General features: G+C 48.4%; 1 protein-coding gene across 1 annotated transcript; it reads right to left on the reverse strand.

Moving 5' to 3' along the window:
• Positions 1 to 7,023: 7,023 nt before the first annotated feature.
• rrp36 (ribosomal RNA processing 36) lies at positions 7,024 to 10,113 on the reverse strand. Its single transcript, XM_079999005.1, has 7 exons — positions 9,963 to 10,113; positions 9,732 to 9,864; positions 9,152 to 9,218; positions 8,592 to 8,696; positions 8,434 to 8,508; positions 7,779 to 7,896; positions 7,024 to 7,448 (listed from the first exon to the last, which is right to left on the reverse strand). The coding sequence occupies exons 1-7, from the start codon at positions 9,988 to 9,990 to the stop codon at positions 7,297 to 7,299; spliced, it is 678 nt and encodes a 225-aa protein (XP_079855131.1). The 5' UTR covers positions 9,991 to 10,113; the 3' UTR covers positions 7,024 to 7,296.
• Positions 10,114 to 14,525: the final 4,412 nt, after the last annotated feature.

A 14,525-nucleotide genomic window follows, 5' to 3' on the forward strand; every position in this document is an offset into this window, starting at 1 on the left:
GCCCCCAGCAGCGCCCCAGACGGCAACCGACACCAACACCAGCAGGAGGAGGAAGAGGTCTGCGGAGCGGGCGGAGAATGGAGTGCACCACATGTTGAATATATTGCAAATAGATCTGACTGATGGAGGACTACTTCCTGTCAGAAGGAAGATGGGCGACTACTTCCTGTTAGAAGGAAGATGGGGGACTGAGCTGCAGGAAGGTTCTTTGTAGACCAGAACGTCAAACAGAGAAAGGTCAAGAAGTGGAATCAACACCGTGTGGAGTTTGCATGTTCTCCCCGTGCTCACATGGGGTTTCCTCCACCTCACGTCAGTAAGGACCCCCCTCAAAAAAAACATGCCCCCATCATCGTCTGACCAGCGATGGACACTTATCACCTGGTCCCCGGGCGCGTCCACGTACGCTGCCCACTGCTCCTGGCTGTGCCCCCGGAGAAAGGACAAGCCAGGATGGTTAAAAGCAGAGGAACAGTTTCACCGGCCACCATCAAGCATGTGCATGTGTGTGTGTGTGCAAGCATGTGTTGTGGAGTGTCGTGTGACGATTAAAGACTGTTTCTGTTTCTAGACTGGAGCTCCCTCTGGTGGTGGAAAATGACCCATTGGAGCATTACACACTGACATGACTGAGTTGTATTAGGCCGTAAAAAGAGGAGCCGGAGTCTTTTGATTATATGTTTTCTGTATTTTAATTTCAAATCCAACCTTGGTGTGAGACGACCTCCACCCAGAGTCGACTGCACCCAACCGTCCTCAAAGAGATGAGAGCGATGGAGCAGCTGGAAGCAGCTCCCAACCCGCTCAAAGCAGTTTCTAAATCAGCTTGAGACCGATGAGAAGCAGATCAAAGCGGTTTGGGGCGGGGCCGCTCACCGTCGGGAGGGCGGGGCGGGCGTGTCCGCAGACGGACCTTGGTGATGGCGCCGATGACGGAGCTGCTGCCGTTCCTCTGACCGATCAGCTCCATGATCTGCTCTGTGATCCGCACGACCACGGACCAACCTCCGCCCTCCACCTCCGCCCACTGCAGAACAGCACCACGACGGAGTAATAGTTCAATTAAAGCAGAGAAAACGCATCGGAGCACAGTGTTTGAACGAATAAAAGAGGAAAACCAAACCACGTACGACGGCGACGTGGATCTGGTCGGTGGTGGCGAGAGACGGTTGGCAGCGGATGGAAGCCGCCGCCGCCTGGGAGTAGCGGTTCTGGACCAGGTACAAGGTTCTGAGCTCCCAACACACCTGCTGAACGGTCAGACCCTGTTCCACACAACAAAACCTGAAATCAGAACCTACAGAAGCCTGCTGCAGGAACACTGAAGTCTTACAGCTCAAGTTCTCGGTTCTACTGGATCTTCCCTGGTTTACAACATAAATAACCCTTGACAGGACATTGAGGAATAATAATAATAATTGTAATAATTATAATAATATAATAATTATCTTTACTCCCTTTCTTTTCAAACCAAAACAAAGGTTTTTTCTTTGTAAATCAGGGACAGGATCCTTCGATCTGTTCATTAATGATTGGGTGGTTCCATTTCCCTCTAAATAACTATCACACAACCTAGTGTTGAATGTCAATAGTTTATAAAATAAGAGTTTATAAAATAATAGATATATAAGACTTTATTCATTGTTTTTATTTTATTTTTATTTACTTTATTAATCCCAGATCGCAAATCCTGTGTTACAGCAACCCTATCCTAACTAGTACAGAACAGAGACTAACCCTATCCTAACATGATAGTGATAATAGTAGTAATTAGTGTAGACACTGTTCTATCAGGACAATGGTTATGGCCAGTATTTTTACTTGTATTCGTTTTAAAGTGTATTAAAGTATATATTAAAGTATATATGAAGGTATATATAATAGTATTTATATACTTTACAATGTGGTTCTTTCACTTTCCCTGTCGTCATTGTTTGGCTGAATTTGACAGTTTGGTTTAGTTATTTTCCTACGTCACACGAGCTCCAGAGATAATGCATGCTGTTATTATAAATACTATTAATGATAATAACAATAATAATAATAAAGTTGTGTTATTCATGTGAGGCTGGGATCCAGGTGTTCCTACCTGCGCATGGAGCCAGAGCAGCAGAGGGAGCGTCATGCCGCTCAGAGAAGCCCCCAGTCCAGCTGCTGGTCCCGCTTTATCGCACTGCAGCCCCAGCACCTCCTCCTTCACCTTCACTATCCATTCACTATCCATTCATCAATGGATGGATAGTGAACGTCGATCTATCTACTGTACCTGTCTTTCCATCCGTCCGTCTGTCTTGTCACTATGTAGTCTGTTACAGATTACCCACAATGCACCTCCATACCCGTGGTTCCACAGCTGGAAAGGATTAAACCATTTGGAAAAAAGATCTGACGCTGACCTCTCCTCCTCCACCTCTTCTCTTTCCTCTCCTTCTTCTCCTCCTTCCTCTCCTCTTCCACTGCTCCTTCCACTCCTCCACCTCCTCTCCTTCCTCTCCTCTTCTTCAGCTGCCCCTGATTGCTCCCCATTCTCAGTTGAACAGTGAGATGAGCGTAAACGGCATCAGACACCATATGACCCCGAACATTTGTAAGTGTGGTGTGTGGGTGGTGTGGTTTGAGCAGCCACACCCGACCTGGATCTAGGTGATTGGGATCAGGTTAGCCGCATGCCTGTCGCTCATTGGTTGGGCTAAGGAGCAGCAGGTAAAACCTCTGTCCCCACCCTCACTCAGGAGAGGAGCCCTGTCATGACGTGTGCCATCTGCTCCTGGCTTGTTCCACCTGACCCACTCTCTACAATAAGGACCCCCACCCAAAACATGGGGTTTCCTCCATGTAACATCAGTAAGGACCCCCACACAAAACATGCAACATCAAACACAAAGTTACAACATCAACTTTGTTAAAAACATTTTCTGTCGCAGCTGAGTTTGTCCAAGAGAGTTTGTTGAGAGAGGTTTGTCCAATTATGGTACAAACAAATACTTGTGAGCTGCAGGGAACATGTGTGACAGATGTGTTGTCACAGAAGCGGCCCGGCCCGGGCTACGTTAAGCCTCCGGATGCTTTGCTCGGTGTCTGGCGTCAAAATGCCGACGTAGATTGTGCAGCGCCATCACAGGAAACAGCGCTTTCCCTCCGGGCGCCACAAACAGCTTTTCTCTTTCCCGTCTTTCATTACATTTTCTTCCCTCCGCATCAGTTCTTCTCTTGTTGGACATTTTGGGGTTATTTGTAGATTTTTCAACTCCATCACTTGTTAGAAAACCGCTTCGGTCAACCGCTGGGATGGAAACGCTGCGATGTAGTGGCGGGATGTCCTCATTTCACAGGTGCATTGTGGGAGATGTAGTTGATGGTCACTACGTGGTGAAGCACACAGACGTTTATTTGAAGACCACCATACAGTACAGCCTTTCAAGCTCTCGAGGGCCACACAAAATTATGTGCTGGGCCGGATTTGGCCCGCGGGCCTTGACTTTGACACGTGCTCTCAGGAGTGATGTCATCCGTCTCTCTCTCTCTCTCTCTCTCTCTCTCTCTCTCTCTCTCTCTCTCTCTCTCTCTCTCTCTCTCTCTCTCTCTCTCTCTCTCTCTCTCTCTCTCTCTCTCTCTCTCTCCCTCCCTCCCACCAGGGGCCAGTCTGGGGGCCATGGGGGTCCCAGCAGGGAGCAGAGGCATCACATCCACACACAGATCACTCACTTCCACAGCAGAAGCATGGTGAAGAGGTTCAAGAATAACGCTGTGTGTGTGTGTGTGTGTGTGTGTGTGTGTGTGTGTGTGTGTGTGTGTGTGTGTGTGTGTGTGTGTTCCGAAGTCACCGAATTAATTGCAGCTGGACAGTGAGAGGAAGGAGCTAATCTGCAGAACAATAGGAGGCCACCGGCCCCCAATGGGGCCCCTCCCCCCCGTGCCTGTGGCCGGCAGGGGGGCGGGCCACTAAAGGGATTATGGGAGTTTAATTGAGTGTGCTAAATGATGTTAGCACTGAATGGAGTGCAGGGCAGATGTGCTGTGAGACCCATAGAGCCTCCATCATCCCTCCATCACCCTCCGTTCTCTCAGTCTGAGACTCCATCATCCCTCCATCACCCTCTGTTCCGCCCCTGGAGGTGACGGATGGTCGCCATGTGGCAGCCATATGTGTTCTATTGGCGTTTCACGGCAGCGGCACAAAGAGACGGCATCCAGTCAGGAACAAGCAGCAGCATCCCGATTAGACCTCCGTCACCGTGACGACCAGCTCCCCGTGGGCGGTGTGCGTATGGTGGGTCTCAGGGCAAAGTGTCACAACAATGTTTTATCCCTTAAAACACTATGAAATACTAAATACACACACACACACACACACACACACACAAACACAGTAGGGGGTGGTGTGTATGCTGTCCTGATGTGTTGATGAATAGAAGACCCTGCGTTAGGGGCTTATTGAGGGTCCGATAAATACCACCTGTCAGAGAGGGGCGGGGCAAGGGGTGTGGTACTCACTGTCCATCGAGTGGACTCTCATCCACCTGCTCCATCTATGGATTTGTGACCGAAAAAAAACCCCCAATAACTCCTAATAATATTATTTTCTGTGGAAGTGGGCGGGGCCACTCAGCTCCAGTGTGTTCAAGTCAGCAAAACCAAGCAGTAGTAGGTCAATTACGCTTGATAATTGAATGTGCTTCAAGAAAAACACCACCCAGCCTCCATCACAGCTTTACAGGAAAGAGTTTTCATTTCTTTTGCCAGCACATTGTGGAAACGGCAGCCTCTGATTGGTTGTGAGTCAGGATGCTGATCCCCCTTCACAGCCCGGTATGAAGAGGACGAAGGAGGGAAGGAGGACGCTGTGCTTCAAGTTATCAACTCACGTTTGTTATGAAACGTTGTCAACTTGAATTGACTGAATTGATGATGTCATTGTTGTTATGAACACATGAATACTGTGTCATATCTTTGAACTCTCCTGTGAAGGGAGCAGTGACGCTGCAGCTCAGGGATGGCTGGCGGCCATTTTGGTTCTCAATCTGCTTTTGTTCAGAGTTTAACAGGAAATGTTGAGCCCGACAGAGCGCTCCTTTTTACGTCTCCTCAGAGGAAACGTAAAAGTCGGGAAGGGAGAGAAGCTGATGTCCATTCTTCAGGGAATCATCGCTGAGGACTCCTCCACTTGTTGTGCCTCCACCAGGGAGGGGGTGGAGAACAGCATCCTTTCTTTCGCAACCGCAGAAAAATCTCAAAGCTCCGACTGAATTGTGTCATGAGAGACGTGATGGAACGCGTCTCCTCTTTGGAGCAGAAAGCTCGCTCTTTGGAGAAGCTCATTTGATTGGGGGCAGCGTGGGGCGGTGCAACATTGAAGTTGGGAAGTTGTGTCTCAGACGGCGCTTCATACAGAGGCTTCATGTGCTCGTGAAGGTGTGGTAGCAGCTTGTTCAGTGCGTTCAGTTGATCAGTGAGAGACTTAAAAAGCCGGGTCTGCCACCAGAGGGTCACTCGGATCGTGAAGAGCTCGGTCCTGCTCCTTTTAAAAACCGGTCCGTTTCTGATCTCGGGGAATCAAACCGCCGCGACGTCGCCGGCGCACGTCAGAACGGTGGAGTAGGTCCCCGTGTTCGCATCGACCTCAGACAGGAAAGCTTGAAATCCTCTGTGGTGGAGCCCTCGTGCTCACATCAACGGTGTTGATGACATCACCGCGCTGCGCTGTCTTGGCACAGGATGATACCGGGCATTTTAACAGCCTCACCTCCACTCTCTTGCACCTTGGCGCACACCATAGAGGCCGTTCCTTTGCGCTCAGCTGTCATTGCTGGAGCTCCATCCGTTGTAATGCCACACAACTTGTCCCATTGAGGTCCCATTGAGGTCCCGTCTTGTCAGTTGCATCAGACACACCTTGTAAAAGGCCCTTACTCCTTACCTGCTGGGCCCTTTATGCTCCTAAGGGACCCGGAGGAACAGCTCCTCCCTCGTGCAAAAATGATCGTCGTCTCCTCCCAAAAGATGAACAGCTGTGCGGTGTCCGTGGCATCTGTGCTCTCATCACATGCGATGGAGTAAAAGTGAAAAGCACAAGTTGTATCTGACACGTCTCTGATTGGCTGCACAGCTGTTTCTGGACACGCCCACTCTTGTTTGGTGGAGAAGCTGCTTGGCTCAAGACAGTTGCTCCAACTAAGAAGTACAAAACAGTCAAGCGCAAGTTTCATGTGTGGGCCATATTCCATTCTATTTTTAGAATGAGCTGCGGGCCAATCAAAATGGGCCACAGTTGGCAGCTGTCGCGGGCTGTGGTTTGGACACCCCTGCTCTAAAGCCTCATTCACTTTCATTGGTGACTTCTCTCGCCAAAGCAACCGCACCTGATCCTACAGCGCCCCCTGCTGGCCACCTCACACTCCAGCTGCTGGGTGTCCTGATGGAGAAGCATCCGCTGCTCGCTGTGTGTACTGATGGAGAAGGTGGTGTCCTGACGGAGAAGCATCCGCCGCTCTCTGTGGTTTGGATTCAGACCCGGACAGTAAGCGCTGCTGTCAGAGCTTTGCCTCCTGGTTGTTCCATCAAAGTCAGCGCTGCGGTTCCTTTGAGCCGATGATTGGAGGAGACGGACGATCCTGGTGAGACTCAGTGGCTCAAATAGGTCTCACCCGCTCGATGAGAACTTCAGGGTTCGATGCCCAGTGATCACAGTAAAGCCGGCCCCTGAAGGACATAACCAAAACCTCCTGGAGGGTGGGGCTGAGACCCGGTGGCTCAGAGAGATGAACCGTTAGACGACACCGTCAGGTTGGTGGTTCGATGCCAGGTCAGCTTTTCTACGGGACCCTCAAACGCCAAATATCTATGATGTGCAGTGTTTTCACAGGATGAATAATAATGTGCAGCAATAAGTCGTTACATAGGGTCCCAACGTTTATTCTATGCAATTCTACTTGTCCCGTATTCCAGGAAAACCCTGTAAACCTGTACTATGTAGTATTCAATATGCAGTACTTGTGTGTAATAAAACAAAGAAAAATATAAAAACATGTACAACTTTATTACACAAAAATATCCAAAAGGTTCCAGAAAAAAAACAACCAAAAAAAAACTAAAATCAATGAAATTAAAAGATTTAATGATTGAAAATCATTGTGATGGTTTTGTTTTATCGACATGAGAAGCAGATCCAGTCAAGCTCAGATACCTTCATCATCACTGTATGGTGTCATCGACCATGTCATCTGAACCTTGTGATGTCACCGCTCCGAGTGGAGAAGCTGAAACAGACTGCTGGTCCACCTGGTCCACATAATCCTCCTAGTCCGCCTGGTCCTCCTGGTGCTGGTGGGGCAGCCTCCTGCGGTCCTTGGTGGCGTTCCTCTTCCTCTTCTTGCTGAGGAAGTTCTCCAGCTTCCCGCTCTTCTTCAGCTCCTGGTACTTGTCAGCGAGATGCAGCTTCTTCTGCTCGGCTGCAGGAGGAAGAGGAAGAAGAGGAAGAAGAAGAAGAAGAAACAGTCTTTATTCGTCACACAACACACCACATCAGCACTTCCTGTCTGCTGGTCAATGACATGTCAATCTAAAGCTAATAAGCACAACGCTTAGCCACCGCAGACAGCGCCGCGTGCCGACTGGCCGCCGCGGGCAGCACCGTGTGCAGCGCCGCGGGCAGCACCGTGTGCAGCGCCGTGTGCAGCGCCGTGTGCAGCGCCGTGTGCAGCGCCGTGTGCAGCGCCGTGTGCAGCGCCGTGTGCAGCGCCGTGTGCAGCGCCGTGTGCCGATTGGCCGGCTTCACTCACACTTCTTGAGGAAGAACGGACGCAGCCCCTGCGCCGCGTCCTCCCGCTGCCTCCTCTTCAGCTGCACCTCCTTCTCCCTCTGCTGCTCCTGGAGCCTCCTGGAGCTCTCCTGGTTCACCTGCAGGACGGAGGACCCAGTCAGGCACTGTTAATACTGCGGGTACTGCTACTACTACTGCGGGTAATGCTACTACGACTGCTACTACTGCTTGTACTGGTACTACTACTGCGGGTTCTGGTATTACTACTGCTACTACTGCGGGTACTGGTACTACTACTGTGGATACTGGTACTACTACTGCTACTACTGTGGGTACTGGTACTACTACTGTGGATACTGGTACTACTACTGCTACTACTGTGGATACTGGTACTACTACTGCGGGTACTGGTACTTCAACTGCTACTATTGCGGGTACTGGTACTACTACTGTGGGTACTGGTACTACTACTGCTACTACTGCTACTGGTACTACTACTGGTGGTACTACTGCTACTGGTACTACTGCTGGTGGTACTTCTGCTACTGGTACCACTGCTGGTGGTACTTCTGCTACTGGTACTACTGCTGGTGGTACTTCTGCTACTGGTACTACTACTACTACTGGTACTACTACTGGTGGTACTACTGCTGAACCCAGGTGGACCGTCTCACCATCCTCTGCAGCAGGAACTTCAGTTGATGTTTCTTCTTTTCACATCGAACTTTCTTCATCTGCTTCCTGACCGTCTGAAAAGCAAGACGCATCACTTCAGAGAGTGTGTGTGTGTGTGTGTGTGTGTGTGTGTGTGTGTGTGTGTGTGTGCACTTACCTCTTTCTCTCTCTGTTTCATGTCGTTGATGAATTTGTAGGTTTTCGCAAATATTTCGGGTTTAAATTCTCCCGACAGGTCGTCGAATCGAGGATCTCTGAGGATCTTCAAACATCAATGAAGTAATTATTATTCATCAGGCATTATTATTATTATTATTATTATTATTATTAGTTCAAGTTCAAGTGATTATTTGTCACATACCAGGATGTGAACTAAACAGAAGCACAGCTCAACAGCTGGTGCGTTCAAGTTCCCTCGGAAATCCCAAACGCCGTCCTCACCGTAGAAACATCAAATATTATGTTTCTACGTTGAGGGCCACCAGTTGAAGACGGGGAGATCCACGTCTCATCCCGTCATCTCATCTCATTTATAAATATTCACATTTGTCAAAACATCTGGAAACCAAATACGAATTCTTGTGCGCAGCAGGAAACCAATGGGGCAGCACGCTGTGACTTTAAGGGCTGACATGGCTGGAGCAGGATGTGGGTGGGCTGCTGCGTGATGATTATTGATTATTAGGATCATGAATCAAAGCATCAGAGTGTTTTTACTTGTTTCTTGACCGGGACGACCTGGCGCAGGAAAGGAACCCTCGACTTGGAGGAGAGCTCCATGGGCCTGAGCAGAGAACACAAGTTAAGCTGCTACTACCAAGATACTATGATGAGATAAGCTACTACTACAAAGGTCATAATACTTTGAGATAAGGTAGTACTACAAATCCTACTGAGGTAGTACTATATTACGGTAAGGTAGTCTATATTAAGGTAAGGTAGTACTTTCCTAAGTTAAGGTAGCACTTTATTAAGGTAAGGTAGTACTATATTTAGGTAAGGTAGTACTTTTCTAAGTTAAGGTAGTACTTTATTAAGGTAAGGTAGTCTATATTAAGGTGAGGTAGTCTATATTAAGGTAAGGTAGTACTTTCCTAAGTTAAGGTAGTACTTTATTAAGGTAAGGTAGTCTATATTAAGGTAAGGTAGTACTTTCCTAAGTTAAGGTAGCACTTTATTAAGGTAAGGTAGTACTTTACTAAGTTGAGGTAGTATCTTATTAAGGTAAGGTAGTAATATATGAAGGTAAGGTAGTACTTTACCAAGGAAAGCTAGTACTTGACTAAGTAGTACTCGCCTGTTCTTGTTGAGGCGTTTCTTACTCTCCATCTTCTCAGCATCTTTGTTTCCAAACGTGACTTTGTTATAAACTTTGGTTCCAACTTTGTTCTGCAGCTGGATGACGTCCTCGAAGGCCATGTTGGAAAGTTCTGGCAACACGGGGAAAGTGAGGGATGTGAGTGAGGACCACAACCGGCCGCAGGTTCCATTCCCAGGAGCCCTTGAGCAAGACGCACTCTACACTCACCTCTCTTCACGTCGTCCTCAGTCTCCATTCTTCTGCCGCTGTCACGTCTCTCTGTCGGTCCTTCTCCTTCCTCCTCCTCCTGCTCCTCATCTTCCTCCTCCTCCTGCTCCTCCTCCTGCTCCTCCTCTTCCTCCTCGTCCTCTTCCTCCTCCTCCTCCTCCTCCTCTCCAGAGCCCTCACCATCCTCCTCCTCAGCTCCTTCAGCCTTTTCTTCCTCAGCGCTGCCACCAGACCCGTCTACCTCTCCCCCACTGTCCTCCTCGTCGTCCTCGTCCTCCTCCTCCTCCTCCTCGTCCTCCTCCTCCTCCTTCCCCCATCCCTGCCCCCCGCTGGACGTCTCTCCGGCTCCTCTGCCTTGTTTCGTCAGGAGCTTGAAGTTGGCCTCCATGTCCAGATCAGAGTCTTCATCACTGTCGCTCATTCTGGTTCCTCAGAGAGAGAGACACATTTCAGACGGACGGGCAGACAGACAGACTGATACACAGACAGCTAGACTGATACAGACAGCTAGAGTGATACAGAGAGACAGACAGATAGATAGATAGACAGACTGATAAACAGACAGAAACACAGGCAGGCAGATAGATAGACAACCTGAAGACAGACAGTCTGATAGACAGGCAAACAGACAGGCAGCCAGATAGACAGACTGATAGATAGACAGACAGTTTGATAGGCAGACAGATAGACAGAGAAATAGAGCGACAGACAGGCAACCAGCCATACAGACTGATAGACAGGCAGACAGACAGATGTGTAATTCTTCAGTAATTCTGTATTTTTAGCCAGTGTTTCCACAGCACATCAGAATAAGTAATAATAATAATAATAATAATAATAATAATAATAACCAGTGATAACATCTGATAATATAGTGTGTACATGCAGTGTGTAACAGGCTTTTAAACACAGTGCTTTGAGAATAACATTTAGACATTTCAGCTTTACTATCCAGTCTGACTCCAGTCACCCAGCAACAACAATAATGACAAATATTATCATTAATATTGTTATTAACGAAGCTCATCACCGACCTGTGCTCTGCGGGAGGAGAACTACTTCAGATTTCAGGTTTTTATCGTTGAATGATCTTATTTTCGACCTGGATTCCAGCTCCTTCATCCACGTGCGTCCATGTTGTTTTCGGCAGTGTTTCACTTCCGGGTTGCTCTGCGCAGTCGCCGGTCACGGACGCTGTCGCCCCCTGCTGCTCCACGGTCCACGCCGCGTCTCCATGGAAACAAGCTGTTCAGCGTTTATGACGCGTGGGTTCGAGAAACGTGAAAGACCGAGATACAGTCACAGGCACTGCCTCATGCCATGTAAATACCTCATGTCATTTAAATACCTCATGTCATTTAAATACCTCATGTCATTTAAATACCTCATGTCATTTAAATACCTAATCTCATGTCAATACCTCATCTCATTTAAATACATCAAGTCAATACCTCATCTCATTTAAATACCTCATCTCATATAAATTCCCCATCTCATTTAAATACCGCATATCATTTAAATACACCATCTCATGTCAATACCTCATCTCAAGTCAATACCTCATCTCATTTAAATACCTAATCTCATATCAATACCCCATCTCATTTAAATACCGCATATCATTTAAATACATCATCTCATGTCAATACCTCATCTCATTTGAATACCTCATCTCATGTCAACACCTCATTTCATTTAAATACATCATCTCATTTAAATACATCATCTCATTTAAATACCTCATCTCATGTCAATACCTCATCTAATTTAAATACCAATTCTCGTGTAAATACCTCATGTCATGTCAATACCTAATCTCATTTACATTCCTCATCTCATTTAAATACCTCATCCCATGCCAATACACCATATCATGTAAATACCTCACCTCATGTCAATACCTCATCTCATTTTATTACCTCATCTCGTGTCAATACCTCATCCCAATTAAATACCTCACCTCATGCCAATACCCAACCTCATTTAAATACCTCATCTCATGTCAATACCTTATCTCATGTCAATACCTCATCTCATTGAAATACCTCATCTCAGTTAAATACCTCACCTAGTTTAAATACCTCACCTAGTTTAAATACCTCATCCAATTTAAATACCTCATCTAATTGAAATACCTAATCTCATTCCTCATCTCAGTTAAATACCTCGTCTCAGTTAAATACCTAATCTCAGTTAAAGATCTAATCTCATTTAAATACCTCATGTCATTTAAATGGATAATCTCATTTAAATGCCTCATTTCATTTAAATACCCCCTCTAATTCAAATACCTCGCCCATTTAAATACTTCATCTCATGTCAATACCTCATCTTATGTCAATACGTCATCTCATGTCAATACCTCATCTAATATAAATACCTAATCTCATTTAAATACCTCATCTGATTAAAAAAAAATATATATATATATATATATATATAATTATTATTACTTATTATGGTGATATTCTGGTTGTTTTTGTCTATAAATGTACCCTGCTCATACGCCTCCTAGTCACTAGTAAGCACGACTAGTAGTGCGCCTAGTTATCATAGTTAGATTGTAAATCTTTATTTTGATCACTTTTTAAAACCCACTTTACAAGCGTCCATAAGAGAGACAAGTGAAGCCAAAGCAGCGTAAAGAGTAAATAACGTGATGAAAGCTTCAAACGCAGGCGTTCACGCCGTGCGCGGGAGGAAGGAGGACGCAGACGGGAAAAGCTCCCAAAGCACAGCCAGCGTCACGGGACCCACGTACAGCTTCTGCAATATCGTGAAATAACCACACCTGGATTTACTGCCGAGGTGCGTGACGCAGTAGGTCATGTCCATGTTTATCCTTTGTGTATTAATGCTCATCTGTGTATCTGCGTTAAAAACCACACGGCGTGTCTGTCGTCAACCGCTGGCCCCGAGTTAGCAACTGACTCCAGGTCAGTACCTTCCGTACGTTTCGCGCCCTTTTCCCTCTTTGGGGTGGACCCCCCGGGCGGCGGACTGGCACCGCTCGGAATATTTTGGCGGCGGTGTGACCTCACGTGACCCGGGCGCTTCGGGACACGCCCCCTCAAGCGCCGTGTCCTTATATGGCGCCGTCGTATGGAGGCGCGGCAGCCTTTCCTAGTTTTGCGGATCTGGGCGGGGCAGAGGCCGACGTGACGCTATGACATGAGGTTCTCAGGAAACAGCAGCAAACGACAGCAGTGAAACAAAAAGGATTTATTCTTTGAAAAGATATATTTATGACGAAAAACAGGTTTTTCTGTCTTTCTGTGTCGCTGCGAGCAGCGGCACCTCTGGCCTCATGCCAAATCCCAAATACGCACGGTTCACTCTAAATCCCGGAGTGGAGTTGCACTTGGTGAACCCGGATTTTCCACCGCTGCGATTTGGGCGCCTTGTTTTCCTTTTTGGTTTTTGTTTCCATGGACTGTTTTTTTTCCTGCGGGGAACAGTTAAGATTTAAAAATATTAAAAATATGAAATTCCTTAAATGACATAACTAGTCCCAGCTGAACTCCGCCTCGTAGATTAACTGGTGGATTCTCAGTTTGGTCAGAGCTTTCTTCTGCTCGTCCAGCCGCTGCAGCGCCGGCAGCAGGCTGTGGAGGAACAGCTGGTCGGGGTCGGGTGGAGCCTCTCTTCCTCCACCTCCTCCACCTCCTCCACCTCCTCCCCCACCAGGCCCCCCTGCCGGGGGGGCGCTGTCCGCTCTGCAAGGGCAGAGCCTGGCCTGCGGTCCCTCTGTGTCCTCCTCCTCCTCCTCCTCCTCCTCCTCCTCCTCTTTCTCTTCCTCCTCCTCCTCATCATCCTCCTCCTCCTCCTCCTCCACCCGCCGGGTTGCATAGTCTCCTCCTGCCCCTGCATCCACCTCCTCCACCTCACGACGTTCCAGGGCCTCCGCCTCCATCCCCCACAGAGCCACGTCGTCCTCCGCCCGCCTCTCCTCAGGTGCCGTGGCCCCGCTGCTCCTCCGCCTCCGCCTCCTCGACGTCTCCTCGGAGGCCTCCTGCCGCGCCTCCTGCCGCGCCTCCTGCTGTGCCGCCCTACGGTCCGTGGAGGTGAAAGGCAGCAGGAGCGACGTGACCCTGGAAAAACGCCAGCGTCTCCTCTGGGACGTCGCCTCCACCCAGCTCGCCTCCATCCGTTCCCACATGTAGGTGTCGCACACGTCCCTCCACCTCCGCCGACACTCCACCTCTGGAGACACACAGCACCACCTCAAAACTGTTCCCTGTCCCTCCCTGTCCCTGCCTGTCTGATGGTGTTCCGTGAAGGGCCAGGAGAAGAGAGAGACAGGAGAGGAGGAGAAAGAGAGACAGGAGAGGAGGAGAAAGAGAGACAGGACAGGAGAAGAGAGAGACAGGAGAGGAGAGAGACAGGAGAAGAGAGAGACAGGAGAGGAGGAGAGAGAGGGACAGGACTGGAGAAGAGAGAGACAGGAGAGGAGAGACAGGAGGATAGAGAGAGACAGGAGTAGAATGAGAGACAGGTGGAGAGAGAGACGTACAGTAGGAGATAAAGACAGAAGGAGAGAGCGATGGGTAGAGAGAGAGAGAG

This window comes from Zeus faber, assembly GCF_960531495.2.
Source record: "Zeus faber genome assembly, chromosome: 4".
NCBI classification, from domain to species: domain Eukaryota; kingdom Metazoa; phylum Chordata; class Actinopteri; order Zeiformes; family Zeidae; genus Zeus; species Zeus faber.